General features: G+C 44.0%; 1 protein-coding gene across 2 annotated transcripts; it reads right to left on the bottom strand.

The window, feature by feature from the left end:
• Positions 1–2,270: 2,270 nt before the first annotated feature.
• cenpf (centromere protein F) lies at positions 2,271–16,994 on the bottom strand. Of its 2 annotated transcripts, none has more exons than XM_058089671.1 (38): positions 16,915–16,994; positions 16,248–16,412; positions 15,698–15,823; positions 15,369–15,439; positions 15,174–15,301; positions 15,000–15,091; positions 14,669–14,927; positions 13,962–14,164; positions 13,740–13,865; positions 13,537–13,665; positions 13,341–13,463; positions 12,807–12,942; positions 12,591–12,720; positions 12,226–12,505; positions 11,926–12,132; positions 11,656–11,864; positions 10,590–10,719; positions 10,214–10,480; positions 9,544–10,131; positions 9,223–9,396; positions 8,462–9,144; positions 8,196–8,401; positions 8,002–8,104; positions 7,807–7,927; positions 7,462–7,567; positions 6,897–7,150; positions 6,712–6,820; positions 6,417–6,622; positions 6,091–6,309; positions 5,884–6,027; positions 5,602–5,791; positions 5,421–5,518; positions 5,293–5,334; positions 4,297–5,178; positions 3,979–4,108; positions 3,276–3,893; positions 3,083–3,198; positions 2,271–2,882 (listed from the first exon to the last, which is right to left on the bottom strand). In XM_058089671.1, exons 2-38 carry the CDS (start codon positions 16,407–16,409, stop codon positions 2,793–2,795), a joined length of 7,857 nt encoding a protein of 2,618 aa, XP_057945654.1. In that variant the 5' UTR covers positions 16,410–16,412; positions 16,915–16,994; the 3' UTR covers positions 2,271–2,792. The 2 variants fall into 2 exon arrangements, with proteins under 2 accessions (XP_057945654.1, XP_057945655.1); XM_058089672.1 differs by having other exon boundaries at positions 2,271–2,879.
• Positions 16,995–17,045: the final 51 nt, after the last annotated feature.

Genomic DNA, 17,045 nt, shown 5'->3' with positions numbered 1-17,045 from the left:
ACGAGAGAGGAAGCAGCGATCTAATTGGAGGAGAAAGCGAAGAAGCTGGGCGGACCCGGAAAAACGAGACTGCACGTGCACACAAACACATGACCCCTTTTTTGGTCATATTTAATTATTTATATGCTTTAATCGGGTAATGTTCAGATAGATTGTTAAAATATTTACAATATTATAAATATTTATTAATATGTTGTATTTTCTTCCATGGGAGATTTATTATCGTCACATGCTGTTTAAAAAAAATCAAGATTAGTAGCATGAAGGTCCTTGTCATGTACTCCTCAAATGGCACATCCCCTGAGGTGAGCTCATGTTTCCAAACATCAAAAGTGAAATGAAGTAAAACATCTAGAGGCTGCCTTTCTCTAGCTTCTATTATCACTTTCCTGCTATTTTTAGTCAGGGGACTGTGTGCAGTAATTAAAGCAATGAGAAGAAAGAAGCAGCCTGGGGTCTAGTGAGGGAATACAGTATAAAGCTCTAGTTCTGCGTGTGTAATTGAACCTTACGTGTACTGTGTTTGTTTGCAACCAGGGAAGCATTCACATTCAAACACGCTGATAACGTTAATGTTGGAGGAACCAAATATTTCACGAAAGACACTTCTAAAGCCTAGAGTTTCAACCATCATTATGCTGGACCTCTACAAATACGTCTACCACAGAAGGTTATAAGTTATGTCAAAGATTAAAAAGTGTGATGCTAATCATGGCGCCAGAAGGAGAACTTACTGCATCAATTGCATATGGTACATACATGATGCTAGCATACATAGCATGTGATTGCTAACAGCCAGCATGAAAAGCTTGTCTGTATCATGCATCTTCAAATGGCGAGCAAAAGTGATGTGTCAATCACAGAGATAAAAGTCAGCTCATGTGTATTAAGGTTATTGATGAGTCAGCTCAACGTGACCCTTTGACCTCTTGTTTTAACCCAATAAAAATGGTGTGTGTTTGGCTATTCAAAGCAGTGCATTCTGGGTTATGGGAACAAGAGAAACTAGATGTTTCAGTCTCATATACACACACCTCTGTGCAGATACCTTCCTGTTCTAGCTGGGACAGTTGACGGAAGCTACGGTGCCAGAACCAACTCTGGCCTGGCACACGGGAAAAAGATGAGACAAGTCCGCTGAGCTGTGTTATGACTGGCACTGGCCTCCGTGTGTGTGTGTTTGTGTACGCATGTGTGTGCACGTCCATCCGTGGGCCGTACAGACTGACCGACTGTATGCTGTATGCATGATTTGAGCCATTCTCTACCCGTTAACACTATGTAAACAGCAGAAACTGTCAGGAAGTGGCACACGCTCAGAGAGAACACTTTATCTGGGACCAGAACATTTTATATACCCTAACGCAACACAGTGCCAATTTTAGTTGGAGGATTATCCTTTTTTGTCATATTCAATTTCTATGCTTTTAAACAATGTTATAAATAGTGTGTGTTAAACAATGCCAAAGTTTCAGAAGTGAGCCCTGAAAGATGTTTCATAACGTTCAGTTTCAAAAGGCATGGTAAAAACTGCCCCTTTAGGGACGGACCTCCTTATATGGGCGTGGCAGTGAGCCAGATAAACTCTCTGCCCTCTCCCAAGCTCTGCTTCCCTCACCCTTCCCCAAGCGCTGCTCCGCTCAAAAGGGAAAGACACATTTGTTTACGATTCCTAAAGACGCCACCATCAGGCACAAAAGACGGCGTACCTGGAGACGGGCCATGGGTGGAATACATTACAGACTGGAATCACAGAAGAAATACAGCTGAATAGGTGCAGATACTGGAAGAACTAGAACACTTTCTCTATAGGGGATTACAACTCAATACAAAGGGCAGAAATATGAGCATAATAGGTCCCTTTTTTAAAATGTGCTAATTTCCACCTTCCCGCACGGTGGTTGAGTGGTTAGAGTTGGAGACCTTAGTTTGAATCTCTGAGAGTTTGTATGTTCTCCCCGTGTGTGGGTTTTCTCCACGAGGGGTTTCCTCCCACGTTCCAGTTGGCTACTCTAAATTGTCCATAGATATGAATGTGAATGGTTGTTATGTGATTGTTTGGCAACCAGTCAACTGGGATAGGCTCCAGCATACTCCCGCGACCCTAATGAGGATAAGCTGCATAGAAAATGGATGGATGATTGCTCCTTTGTCTCTACGTACAACAAACTTATTAGGAGAGAAGTACACTATATGCCATAGTATTCGTTTTTATAATTTGACATTCGATTTAGTAATGCAAAATAAAAATTAAAGACCACAAGTCATTTAAACGTTTTTAGTAATAAAAAAAATCTTAACATTCTTAAGCTATTTACAGCAATCAATAAACAAAGCCACATAATCCACAATAAGCATCTTCCGTGTATATTAAAAGCTATAATAAAAGCAAAGCAAAATAACTATTTCAATTATGCTGCTATGCAAAAATCTATAAAATGTGAAGCAGTCCAAGCACAAAAGAACATAAAAAAAAGGTAGCTGCCGTTAGAAGAAAAGCAGTTACTGCTTGCAAATATGGTCAGGGCTGTACAAGCCACACAGGCCAAAGACAGTAAAGCATACAGAACAGTGAGACAAATTTACATTCAGACAATATTAGTGCTATTCCAAAACATGCTTGCTGTTCCTAAATATCTGTATGGTGCCACTTAATACCCTTAACACAATTTTAAAAAGTGCACGCTAACTGTCAGGTTTTGATGTGAGTGATGATTAAAAAGTGGAGTGTAATTACGTTTATAGTATATATACACTATTAACACACACACGTGTAGTGTATTTGTGAGTTCCTACTGAACATGACATTTGTCTGCGTCAGTGTCCTTCTCTTCAACACTCAGAGACTTCCTGCTTGATGCGTCTTTAGCCTGTGGACTCTGCTGGAGCAAAGGTGGAAAGGTGATGAGGGTAAAACAACATGAGTATTAGGAGAATCAAAGAAATAACCAGCAAGAGAGCATTTGACCTTTAACCTGGAACCTATAGTACCATTAGCTTGTCAAATAGCATGACATCAAAGCATACCTAATGAATTAAACAATGTTGACCTGGAAGTAAGGAGTCGGGTGTTACAGCTCACCTTGCAATCTGGTGCGGTGGAGGTTTCCCTGGCGGCCAGTCGGGGGCTGCAGCGCCTCACTGTGGTTCTCCTGTAGATGAAGGGGCTGGCTTCCCCCATCGGAATGTCAGCAAACCCTGAGAGGACAATCCATCAATCCACATCTGTAGCAACATGTATTGCCATACACTAAATTAGTGCTGGGCGGCCATACCTCTCTGTACCAGCTCTGGAAGTCCCTCAGGCCGGAACTCCTCCTCCTGTTCTGTTCGTGTTTTAGGTGTGGTCACAGTATTGGCTTTGATCTTCTTGGTGAGATTGTGAAGGGCCTCCTGGGCGCTGTCTTTATCGCTCATGTCTCTATGAGCCCTCTTCCCAGAGGAGGAGCCCTGCGGGGACCTCAGAGGAGTGGAGGGAGCTGCGTTCTCTTTGTTGCCATTTAGTTGGATGTCCTGTTGTTTTAAGGAGGAGGACCTTCTTGCAGAGCGTCGGCGGCCGTCAGCACCACTGTTGTGGATCTTGTCTTTGTTGGCAGACAGATGCTGCAGCTTTGTTGTCAGCACCTCATTGGCCTCCTCTAGTTTGTGCACCTCCAACATCAGGCTGCAGTATTTGTTCATGGTGTCGTCCCCCTCCTTTGTCTTCTCCTCCACAAGTTGGTTAACTTCTTCTAATTCACTGTTGACCTCCTGGAGGGCTGCCTTCAGTTCCTCCACCTCTTTGCTTTTCACCTCAGAGTCTGCCCTTGACTCCTTAAGGGACGCCTGCAGCTCCTCCACCTCCTTCCTCCCCTCTGCTTGCAGCTGCTTCACCTCTTCACTGCTCTGGCCATCTGGTGTAAAAGGTGGTCCGTGTTAAAAATGTACTTTATAACAAGGCGACATGGAGGAGATGATTGGAGGTGCGAACAAACAAACCTGAGCTGCTCAGTAGGAGCTGCTTCTCTTGCTCCAGCTGCTTGCACGTCTTCATCCAAAGATTCAACTTGCTACTGGCCGAGTCTCTCTCTTTGGACAGACGGACGACACGAGATGACAGCTCAGACACCTGGGCAGAGAAAATTAGGAGAGAATTTAAACTAGTGAATTTTGTTGCTTAGAAATGATCATTTAAGCACATTACTGTCATCTATTGGATAGGACGTAAACAGTATTGACCTTTGATTTATATTACTCAACATACTTAGCTATTAATGGCTATTATATGCAACATTATACCACCAAGTACATGTGTACCTGCTCACTGAGCTTTGAGACAGAGAGCTGCTGTGCTTCCAGCTGCTCCTCCATGGAGGAAACTGTGGACTGAAGGCTCAGTTGCTCCTCTGAGAGTTTCTCCTTGTCACTTTCAACTCTTTGCTTCTCCTGTTCTAACATAGAAAGAGCTGAGGACAACCGCGTCTTCTCTTCTTCCATCAGCATCAAGGACGACTGAAGCGTCTTCATCTCCGTCTCCAGCTTCTGTCTGTCCTCCTCTGCCCGGTCGCTCCCCTGCTCCTCATTGATAGAATGAAGCTTTTGATTCACCTGCTGCAGTCTCTCTTTTTCCTCTAACAGTCGTCTGTTTTCTCCTTCTAGATGCTCCAACGCCTCCCTCTCTGCCTCCTTGGTTTTTACAATGTCTTCTTGCAGACCTTGAATGCGAGTAATCAGATTGTTTTTCTGTTCCTCCCACTCCTTCCCTCCCGTCTTCCAGTTCTCCAATGAGCTCTGCAGACATAGTTTCTCCTCCTCCAAGTCCCCCAGCAGACACGTCATCCTCTGTCGCTCCCTCTCCATTTCTGTGCTCTTTTCTTCAAGGGAGATCTCTCGCCGACGAGTTGCGTCAAGCTGAACCTGGAGGTCGTCCACTCGCCTCGTCTGCTTCTCCACTTCATCCCTCAGTCCCCTCTCCAACTCCTCCATGCTGCATCTCAGCCTCGCCTCTTCTTCTCTGCGATCCAACTCGGAAGTCTCCAGCCCTCGCTCCAGCTCATCTTTTGCGGCCTTCAGCTCTTCCAGCTCTTGATCTTTTGTTTGGAGCTCTTTCTCCATTTGCTCCTTTTCTGATCTCAGGCTGTCCAGAGTGGCAGAGATTTTGGAGAGCTCCTCATTGAGATCTCTCCTTTCGTCTTCCACCTGAGGACCAGACAAAATTAGATGAGACAAATCAGCTAGAGAAGAAAGCATAAGTAATTATGAAGAATTATGTATACTGATTATGCCTATAAGGCTGTATTTTTATGAATGTACCTTTTGCCTTTCTTCCTCCAGTTCTGCTTTACTGGTCTCAGCCTATATTAATATGCAAGTCAAACACAGTATGTGTCAAAACTAGTTCAACTTAAGTTTATTCCAGTAATATAAAGCTTTGAGAGTACCTGAAGGACAGCTTCCTCAAGATCTTTCTCCACCTCCTCCTTCTGTCTCTCCAGAGCATCAATGCGGTCTTGCAGTGAGTCGGACTTCCTCTGAGCAGCTACAAAACACACACACAAAGTCCTGGTCAGAGCATTCCAGCAAGGCAAAGTCAAAGGACACACAAAGAAACAAAGAAGTTACCTTTGAGCAGTTCATCCATCTGCTTCTTCTTCCTCTCGTCAGACTCGATACGCACGCGTAGCTTTTCAATGCCGCTCCTCATCTGCTGGACCTCATCTTGAGTCGAGTTCAAACGGGAAGCAATTTCACCTTTTTCTAGTAGAGAAGACTCCAGAGACTGAGTCAGCTGTCTCACTTCTCCCTCCAAAGCCTTGGCAAAGAAAGACCAAAGGAAGTTTTTTGTTTGTTTTACGAAAAAAGGTCCCACATATATTAAAGTGACTCATCGTTTTCCTTTCTTACGTGGATTTTGCTGAACATGGACTCTGTGTTTTGATTGGCAGATGTGTGATCTTCCAAAACCTTGTCGAGCTGTCCCATTAGCTGTTCTTTTTCTCCACACTGCCGAGACACAGCTTCCTCCAACACCTTCATCTGCTCCAACAACTTAAGACAGAAAGACAACTCTTGCAATTCTGATATAAACAAGTCATGTTCTGGAGTGTGTACCTGTTGCCTCTCTGTCTTGATTTTTTCCACATTGCCTTGCAGAGCTTCGTTTTCTCTCCTCCCTGTTCTGATGTCCTCCTCCAGGATGGATATTAAACCCCTGGTGTCACGGTTGGTCTGCTCCAGCCCATTAACCTTTTGTTGCCATTGTCCCACAGACTGGCTCAGTTCATCTCGCTCCTCGGTGCAGAAAACCAGCTCTGTTCTCAGCTGGAGTGTCTAGGAGGAATGTCACACAAAACATTCATTTGTGCAAAAATGAAAATACTGAATAATTTGTATAATTTTCCTGACTTTGTACACGTGGGCTGTGACCAAGCACTGACCTCAGTGGACATTGTTTCTATCTGCTGCTCCAAGCCTGAGCACATCCTTTTCTGAGTTTCTAGCTCATCTCCTAGCCTGTTGCACTCCTCCTGCAGGGCTTCCAGCTCAGATTCCATGCCCAGGATGTGCTGCTCCAGGTTGGCTTTCTCCGAGCGAACCCTCTTGAGCTCGCTCTCCTGCTGAAGGAACTTCTCGTCCCACCCACCTTACAATAGTATTGGTAAATATGTTACGGGGTCACTTATAATACTTGCAATGTTAATATCTCGCACGCATTTAGTATATATTATTTACCTTTGGCCATTTGTAGTCCTTCCATCATCTCCATGGCATCGCTTAGCTGGCAGTGAGATGTTTGAAGCTGCAGGGTTAATGCTTCCCTCTCTTCCAACATCTTTGACAACTACATTTAAACACACACCATTTGCTCTGGTTATTTATAATAAATGTTAGAAATGCAACAGGACTCTCTAACCCACCTGATCAGAGAGGCTGTCCCTCTGCTGCAGAGCACTGTTCAGTTTGTCTGCTGCACAACATGCCTCTTCTTCTGCTGAGTGAACTTTATTCTCCAATTTTTCAACCTGGGCCTGGAGGTCAGAGGTCAACTCCTTCCTCAGTGCAAGGTCAGAGGTCAGAAGCTCAATCTCAGATTGCAGCGCCTGGACCTCCTCTTCTTGCTCTGAGAGCTTTTTCTTGTTGTGGTCGTGTTGTAACTGCACAATCTCCATCTCTGTTAAGAAACGGTACTTTAGTCTGAATTAATCAAATATATGTTAATCATTGAGGTCATACTGAGAAGGATTGAATATCTGGGTTACATTAAGCTACATGTGAATGGCAAAATATTACATACACCTCTACATATGATGCATCTGCAACCACAATAATGAACAAACAGTCATGGCTATGACGATATTGTAAATGTATTACATCACCAACAGAGTGAATAGTTAATTATCTTCATTGCAGTGAGAGAAAATTGATATAGCTCTTGTATAAGATACATTGTGCAATTCCACCAGTGAGTGTCACCATACTCACCGCTGGATGCTAACTCCGCGGTCTCATCCGGAGAGGTGGAACACAATAGAAGATCACAGGTAGCAGCATTCTCAAGGACAGCCTTGGGAGAGTTCTCCTCTGAAGCCTGCAGGAACAAAAACAACATTTCATGATGATTATGTTGTGCATTGAGTGTTAAACCTTGAAGATTTGATTTATATTGGTGTTCCGATCCCCGCACTGAGAAAACCTGTCAATGTATGTGCATGGCAAGATGAGAGAGTGGGGATTCCCTCCAAAATGATGCTTTACATTGCTTCAAGTGAAAAATTTGGGAACCACTGTAGCACATAAACACTTATAAAAAAACAATATATTTCCTACTTGGTCAAACTGCTGCTGCTGATCCTCCTGCATTTTCATCCCATCTTCAATGAATGCATCTTCTTCCACGTTTCCTTGAATCATGCCTGGTTTAATGACCTCGAGGACTGGTTCTGTCCCACTAAAAGGATTTCAAATTGATAAGCTGTATTTATCCGAATAGAGTATTTCTCATGATTGAAAATGGCACTGTACCTGGCGGCTTCGTCGGGCTGGTTTAAGAGTTCTTCCAGTTTGTACTCATTCAGTGGCAAGGAGTCTACTCCGAGCTCCAAGTTGTTGTGGCTCGACGTCTCCGCTGGAATAACCATTCAAAGTGATTCAGTCTTAATGTGCCATAAAGCAAATCCCATGATGACATCATTTGTATTTTAAAAACATGCACTCACTATTGAGGTCTGCCTCTTGGGGCTCGGTGGTGCTGGACCTTTTTCCTGGCTCGTCCTGACCCTGTGACAGCTGCTGTATGAGGTGGTGTTGTTGGCCCACCTGCTCTAGCAGCGAGTCATACTTATGTCTAAACACACTCAGCTCCTGTTGTAAACTCGACAACTTCTGATGGAGCTCAGCCTGCTCCATGTCAAACTGCTGGCTCCTGAGACACAATCAAGAACATTAATACGACACTAAAAATATGAAGCAGGTAAAATTGTACCTGTCTCTGTTCTCCTCTTCGAGCTGCCCCTTCATCTTGTGACATTCCTGCTGTGCGGACAGCAAGAGGTCCTGGATACGTTCCTTCTCCTGTAGCAGAGACGCCACTTGGTCCTCAAGCATGGCGATCCTTTCTTGGAATCGCTGTGTCTCTTCCATCAGCTGATTATTTGTGACTTCCAACTCAACCTTTTCTTCCATTGCTTGATTGAGCTTGTTTGTCAGCAAACTGACCGGAGCCTCAAGTTGTTCTTTCTCCTCGTTGAGCTGCCTCAACGCTGACTCTTTCGCTGCCACATTAGTCTGCAAGTGTTTGTTCTCCTCAGCTAGCACAGCAAGCCTGGCTTCCAACTGCTGATTCTTCGCATTGAGCTTCATCATGTCAGCTTCTAATTGCTCTTTGTCTGCTATTAATTGCTTCATAGTGGCCTCCAGGCTATGTTTCTCCTGATATGATTGTCTGACATCATCTTCTTTGTCTTGAATAGTCTGACTGAGAGAGGCCACTTTAGCCTCCAGAGTGGCAATTACTTCTTCCGGTTGACTGTGTTTGATGGCATCCCCTTCCAGGCGAGTTATTTCGCCACTTCTCTCCAACAGCTCCTCTCTGGCTGTGAAGTACTGCGTCTCCAGCACCGAGTTCTGAGACTGGACCTCCACCAGCCGGGATTCCAAGACAGAGACCTAAGAAAAATGTGGCAATTTGGATTAGGTGTGGCTCCTCACTACATTAAATTACAGCAATGAGCACCTGGGATCTACCTGGGATTTGCTGTCCTCTAACTGGGCCTCCATGTCCGATATCTGGGTTTTGTTATAAGCCAGCTCGGACTTCAGTGACTGGATTGCGTCATTTAGTGCCTCTACTTGGCTTTCGTAAGAGTTGACCGTGGTTTCATTGTCTTCCAGGTCCATCTGAAGCATTTCCAGCTGCACCTTTAAGCAAAAACGTAACAGTTGAATGCAGATGTAATGCCAATTTTGATTAAAACTATGAGATAGGTAACAATCTAATGATGTTCATTATTGTGGTTTGCATAACATTTCTCATCGATAACCTGAGGTTTAATTGTGCACACACACCTTGATTTTGTTCATAGCAACCGTTTTCTCTTTCAGGTGCTCTGAGGTCTTGGCCTGTTCTGCATCTGCACTGTTCAACCGCTCCTTTAAGCTCTTTATCATTGAATCTCTTTCCTCCAATCCCTGTGAAGCTGCAGACAGAGTGGCCTTCATGGTCTTCATTTCTGTTCGTACATGACTGTACTCCTCTTTAGTGGTGCTCAGGGTTTCCTCTGCGGCTTTAAGCTGCTCTCTGAGGCTTTTTTCCTTGTCAAGGAAACGTTGAGCCTCCAAAGCGTGACTCTCAGACAGGTCGCTCATCTTCTGCCTGAGCTCTGCCACTTCTTTTTCCAAAGCAGAGCTTAGTCTAACTCTCTCAGTCAGAGTGTTCTCCAAGTTGCTCTTGACTTCAGTCATGGAGGAGAGACTCTTCTCTAGGGCGTCCAGATGTTTTTTGAGGTCAGCCTGCGAGCGGTTGACCGCATCAAGTTCGCTCTTCAGCAAGGGGACTTTCTCAGCTGCATCTTTGCTTGCAGAAAGGTTTTTCTCTAAAGATGACATCTGCTCCTGCAGATTGTTTACCTTCTCATCACGTGAACGCTTGAGGAGCTTAACAAGAGGAAAATAAATGTATTAGCCTGTGACTAATGGCTACAAAGCTTATTTAAAATCTATTCATCAACCTTTTTACCTCCATTTCTTGAACAGCATTTTCCAGGTCCACATTTTCTTTCTTCAGAGACAAAACCTGAGCCTGGCCTTCTCTGAGCTGCCCCTCCTTCTCTGCCATTTGGGTGAGCGCATCCTTAAGCTCCTCCTCCAACTGTTGAAACATTTGCATTTTTTCCACATTTGTCTTTTTTTGCTCCTCTTCACGATCGGTCATCGTCTTGATTTGTTTATGCAGCTCCGCTCCAAGCTGTTCCTGGACCTTCAGTAACTGCTCCATAGACGTGATCTAAAACATTTAGAAATTAATTTGATAGCTGAGAAAAGACTTAAGTTGTGAATATGACACGGTGAACTAGGAATTTTGACCGTTTCAAGTACTGCAATTCCAAACACACCTGGTTTTTGGTCAGTAAGAGCTCTTGCTGAGTTTCTTCCAACCGCAGCTTGATCTGCGTCGCCTCCTCTGCCTTCGCTGCAAGGCTTTCCTCACATTGCCTCAACACTGCTGCTTTCTCCTCAGACAACCTGGTGGCATTGGTAGATGGACGCCATTATAAATAAAGACTTCTTTTTGGGGGACATAATGAGAAAGTACCAGGACTTGGTATGCACCATTCATTCATTCATTTTCTGCCGCTTTGTCATCACAAGGGCCGCGGGGGTTGCTGGAGCCTATCCCAGCTGTCTTCGGGCGAGAGGTGGGGTACACCTTGGACTGGTCTGGTATGTACCAATATATTTCTATTATTGTATATTTTTTTCAAAAATTCTAAAAAATGAGAATCAGCACCTCCAAGTCTGAGTCCATGGTTCTCACTCGGAAAAGGGTGGAGTGCTATCTCCGGATCAGGGGTGAGATCCTGCCCCAAATGGAAGAGTTTAAGTACATTGGGGTCTTGTTCACGAGTGAGAGAAGGATGTAACAAAAGATTGACGGGGGATCTGCAGATGCACAGTACATCAGTCTATGTTCCTAACCTCATCTATGGTCATGATGAGCTTTGGGCAGTGACCAAAAGGACAAGATCACGGGTACAAGCGGCTCAAATGAGTTTTCTCCACAGGGTGGCTGGGCTCTCACTTAGTGATTAGAGACTAGAGTGACACCGCTACTCCTCCGTATTGAGAGGCGCCAGATGAGGTGGATTGGGCATCTGGTTAGGATGCCTCCCAGACGCCTCCCTGGGGAGGTGTTCAGGGCACGTCCAACCGGCAGAAGGCTTCGAGGAAGACTGAGGCCACGTTGGAGAAACCAGAATATTGACTGCATTAAACGTAGTGATTATGAGATTAAAATCATTTATAGTAAATGTAATAACTAACCTAAAAGGAGAAAAGGGAAGCATTTAATTCAGTTAATGTATCTGTTGGGGATGCCACAAAAATGCAAATGTGCTACAAAGTTCGTAAGGCTAGTGAGTGCAGAGATTTTTTTTTGAGCAGAAAAATAAAATACCTTACCTCAAATTTCTTTCCTCATGTTCTACAGTGACCCGAGTGAGGCTTTCCCTCAGCTGGCGTAGTTCAGCTTGGCTAAGTTCTAGCAACTGGTCTTTGGAGAGGGCCAGGTCCGATGCCACTTGGTGCTCCTCCTGTAGCTGAGTAATACTCCTCTGAGCCTGCTCAGCTCGAACAGTTTCCCTTTGCAGCCTCTCCTCCAGGTTTTGGACCTGGACAAATTGAATAATTAGCATGTTCTTCAAACCTGCAGAACAGTAAACAACAATGCACCTGTGTTTCAAGCTGGGCCACTTGTGTAGCAACATTTGCCAGATCTTTGTTATGCTTCAGTTCAGCCTCGGAGGATTTAGTCTGGAGCTCCTTGTACTGATGCTCCCTCTCCTCCAGCTCTGTACACTTGATGAGGAGTTCTCCCTTCAGGCTGTCAACGTATGCCGACAGCCTGGCCTGCTCGTCCTCTGCACTCCTCAGCTGCTTCTACAATGCAGGATAAATAATTGGGGTGGACGATATCCTTTTTTCCCTACGGTGTGTATGGTAAGAAGAGTATGAGGAGCTGCTGTACTGTACCTTCAGTTCTTCATTCGCCTCTTTCTGTGTGCTTACACTGTTGTCCAACACACAGATCTTGTCTGAGAGTTCCTTCTGCATGGCCTCTACATCATTGATGAGGGCCTCCTTGTCTTTCTTCCAATCCAACAAAGCTTCATGTTCTTGTGTGAGGTTCTTGCGCTCATCATGACTCGCTGCAAGTGTGTTCTTCAGCTCTTGACTCTCTTTTACAGCCTCTGTCAACCTGGTGCTCAGTTGATCTGCCTCTTGCTTCTGCTTCTGTATTTCCTTCTGGGATCTACAGCAAAACGCGACAGCAACAGGCTTTATCAGCTTTCATCAAATCATAAAGTAAGACTGGATGGTGGTTTTCTTTTATCAACCTTTCATTTTTAGCCTCTGTATCAGAGAGCGTTCTCTTGAGGTTTTCCAGCTCCCGTGTCGAAGCCTGAGTCTGCTGTTCCAGTTTGGATTGCAGTCTCTTCAGTTCTTCTTGTTGGCTTTCAGATTTTGCTGTGAAGGTATAGTCAAGGCATTTATATTTAAAAAAAAATAACCCAAATAAACATGAGCTGGATGTCTATCAACCAGCAAGTCACCTTTGAGGTCATCCAATAGACCCTGGTTACGTTTGAGAGTCTGGTCCAAGGTCTTCTTCTCTTCCTCTAGCTGCGACAGATGCCTGTTGCTTTGGTCCAACTGGATACAAGTACTGTTCTTCTCTCTCTGCTGTTCCTAAAATCAGGAATGAATATGAATGAAAATATGCCACCAAAGAACAACATTTTAAATATTTAGAAAATAAATATATACAGCGACATATTTTAAAATATTATTTATTATATATAATTTCATATATTAAAATGTGATATATTTTGTATTCTCTAATATTTTTAATTAAAATGATCATTAATTAATTATCTCGAGCTAGACAAATCCTAATGGCGGTAATTGTATTTTGAAATTAAATTACAAATACTGTACAACTCAATTTGCACAACTATCTCCGGATCAGTGAAAACCTACATTTAATTGTGCTGACACATTGTGTCTGTTAGCGTAGCGGCCACTATTAGAGGAGATCTCGATATGACAGAGGGAATCACGCATTTTACGCTGTCCCAGTAAGGCACCTCTAATTTTTTGCGTAGCTCCTCTTCTTTAGTCTGGCTGGCCTGGAGGCTCTGTTGAGAGCGTAGCAGCTTTTGTTTATGCTCCTCCACCTCCTTCTCCAGGTGACCCTTCTGTAAACACATCTGCAACAAGACGGATCAATGAATGAAATTAAATACCAAAAGAACTGCACAGTGAAACAAAATAAAACCTTACCTTCTCCATATCAGACTGCAATATGTTGTTGTCTTTTTTGGACTGCTGGATCTCCTGCGTTAACTTAGTTCTGCTCTGCTCTATCTGCTGCTCCAACGCCTGGTGAGATCGTTGCAGCTGGGACAGCTCCTACACGCAATGGAATCCATCAAATGTTAGCTTAGCACATTAAAAAGATTAGCTGTTGCCTTGTGTTGGTGCACCTTCTGGCCGTCTCTCTCTTGGTCCTTGAGTTTCTGTTCCAGAGCTTGTCTGCAACTCTGTGCATTGTGTCTCTGACAGTTCATCTCCTCGGTCACTTGTTTCAGCTTCTGCTCGACTGAGGAACACTGAGCAGAGAAAAAGCACCAACATTGATGACTACTTTGTCACACTTCCCTCCCTGTGTAGTAAAAATGTAGACGAATTGTAAGGTGATGTCGTACCTTGACCTCCAGCTGTTGATGTCTGTCTGTAGTCTGACGCAGCTCGTGGCTGGTCTTGGCCAAGTCTCGGTCCCTTTCAGTCAGGTCTTTACGGGCCTGTGTCAGCTGGATTTGTAGGTCCTGCAACTTGGAGGCCTGGTTAGAGAGCTCTCTTTCATGACTAGAAAGACTCCTCTCCAGCTCCGAGACACGACCACGCAGCTCTGGGAAAAAAAAACAAAAAAACAGTAGACACAGATAAGTGAGAATACTGCACTTGTTTATATCATGACCCTGAGCGTTTATTTAGCAGTCTCAGTATGGAAACCCAAAATTCCTGGTCCCTGGCTACCTCCTCCAGTTCCACCGGGAGGACACCAAGGCGTTCCCAATCCAGCTGTGAGACAACCCGTCCAGCATGCCCAGGGTCTGCCCCGGGGGCTTCCCCCCGGAACACCTCACCAGTGTCTGGGAAGCAGATGTCTGAGGAGCACCGGCTCCACCGAGTCCCTCCCGGATGACTGAGTACAGCCACACAACAGAGAAAACTCATTTTGGCTGCTTGAACCCGTGAAGCTCATGACCATTGGTGAGGGTGGGAACATAGATGGACCAGTAAATTGGAATTCCAGCTCAGCTCTCAGAGTACAGCAACCACATTACTGCGGATGCTATGCCAATTCACTTGTTCAACCATCCTATTTGGTTATATGTTGTAAATAAAGTACCCTGGTTGAGGTTCTTCAGTTGCTCCATTGGCTGGGATCCACCAGGACTTGGCACTGGTCTGGTGCAGCTCATCCGCTGGCTGGGTTTTATGGGCGTCTCCTCGTGGGCCTCCCAGAGGGACGCGCCCCGCCTCTTCAGAGGCGTTTCCATAGCGTCCTGAGACTGGCGGTCTTGCTGTTGCCATGGAAATATGGAGGATCCAGCTTGGCGCGCAGCAATGTCTTTGTGGCTCACGCTGGCCGACGACTGATTCAAAAGCTGGGTAAAGTAAGTACAGTAAAGTTAGTACTTAGTACATTACAAACATACACACAATGACAATGGACTCACTTTGACCTGCAGGATTTTGAGTTCATTCTCCAGCCTTTTTCTTTCTTGTACCTCCTGGTTGTATTTGTCTTGAAGATCATCTAGTCTGTCATCTGTGGGAGGGAAAACACAATATTGTTTCCAAGCATTTTGAAGGCTTACACTTAAAAACACACAATCACAACATTGTACTACCTTGCTGTCTGTAAGCTGGGACTGGAGTGTGGAAACTTTTCTGTGGAGTCGTGTATGGCTGCAGCTCTGAGGAGGATGTCAAGGAGGAAGAGCCAGCAGGTTGCGAGCGATCAAGCTCGTTTTTATACCTAAAGACAACAGCTCATAAGAAGACTGTACTTTTGTTAGCATATAAACAAAAATAGCATAACTCACTTCTTGAGCTCTTGCTCCAGTCGCTCTATGGTCTTTCTGCAAGAGTTGAGCTGGCCCTCGAGATAACAAACCTTAAAAAGAGAGAATGAAATCATTCCCATTCCATTTGATTAAGACATTCTTGCCATATAAACACGTTAAATGTTAAACTACACAAGCAAGACAATCTTATAATTATGGTCCTCCATTTAACTTGATGTAGATTTTGTAGTTGTTGTTCCAAGTTACAAGAAGTGTGCCTTCTTGGTGCATTTTGTCAGATGCTTATTGATATAAATTTGGACTTTATTCTAAAACTATTCTTGTTATTTTTTCCACCCTCTTCTTACCTGCTGCTCTTTGACCCCTAGATCATGGGCAACCTTTTGTCTTGCTTTCTCTATAGAGTCACATGACTCTACTAATGACTGGTTCTCTCTTTTTAAGACCGATGCTTCGTTGCGCTCACTGTCCACCTGCAAAAAAAAAAAAACACACACTAAATTCCATGACATTTGTCTTTTTTCCTCTATTCAGAAGTATACATCACATTGTGTTGCTGTCATTAAACCCCAAAGAAGAATCTCATTCAGTTGAATCGACTTGAAATTTCACACACAATTCAATGCCCTCTATAAAACATTCATGGTGCACTTTTTAGGGGACTGATATGTTTGAAATTTATTATTTTTTTTAAACATGATGGCAATCAAGCAAAACATCTTTGCACAGGTACAGGCGGGATTGAGCAATGAATTGTCCATTACAAAATATTAAGGATATATCTGTATTACCTGTATGCTAAGCATGTCTTCCAAAGCCTTTTCAGCACAACCACAAATGCAATTCAACTGTAACACAGTTCCAGACATCCCAGTGTCAAATCCAGCCACCACTGACCTTTTGTTTCTGCTTCTGCAGGGCCGCCTCCAGTGAGTCAAGCTGAAACTGCTTTTGAGTCCTCTCCTTCTTCAGTTTGTCCAGCTGGACTTCCATCTCCTGGATCTTCTGCAGGGCTTTCCCTGGAAGTCCATCCTTCCACTCCTCCACTGCCCAGCTCATGGTCTGTCACCCGACGAAGGGGGGAACACATATCGGATAAAGGCAAGAAAAATGTTTGTATGTTTTTTTTTTTTTTACACCGGCAGGAAGTGACAATATGGAGACCCCTTCGATTCTTACTTTACCCAATAGTCTGTTTATTCCTGATATCAAAGCACCGAAAAGGTTTAATACATAACTAGCTTCACGAGACCACTCCACTCGTGCATTATATTAGCAATAATATGACGTCGACGATACCTTGGCACCATGTTTACCAACTATATTTATTTATCAACTTCGACGAAAATTTATTAAAATGGCGTATTGAAGCCATTTTATAGTTCATAGTTTATAACGGGCGTAACCACGTTAATAGCTGTAGCATTAGTCTAGCGTTGATTGAGACTTGGCGTTTTGTTTTCAACTTAACCTCATAAAAAATAATTGGAGCGGAGTGCAATATGACATAACTATATCCTAAAGATGAAATTACTTCATGCAAAAATATAAAGACTAAACTTACCGTAGCGCTACGATTCCCTACGAGGAGTGTTGACTGGTCCTGTTGAAAGAAAATTCAAACTGTCCAGACCCCAATCGAGTTTCGTTCATCTTGATGCTCATTGGTCAAAGCCAGTGACGTAAGCAAAGCAA

This window comes from Doryrhamphus excisus, chromosome 12 (assembly GCF_030265055.1).
Source record: "Doryrhamphus excisus isolate RoL2022-K1 chromosome 12, RoL_Dexc_1.0, whole genome shotgun sequence".
Taxonomy (NCBI): domain Eukaryota; kingdom Metazoa; phylum Chordata; class Actinopteri; order Syngnathiformes; family Syngnathidae; genus Doryrhamphus; species Doryrhamphus excisus.
Note: the sequence above shows the minus strand (reverse complement) of the source record. Positions and strands in the feature narration are given on the sequence as shown.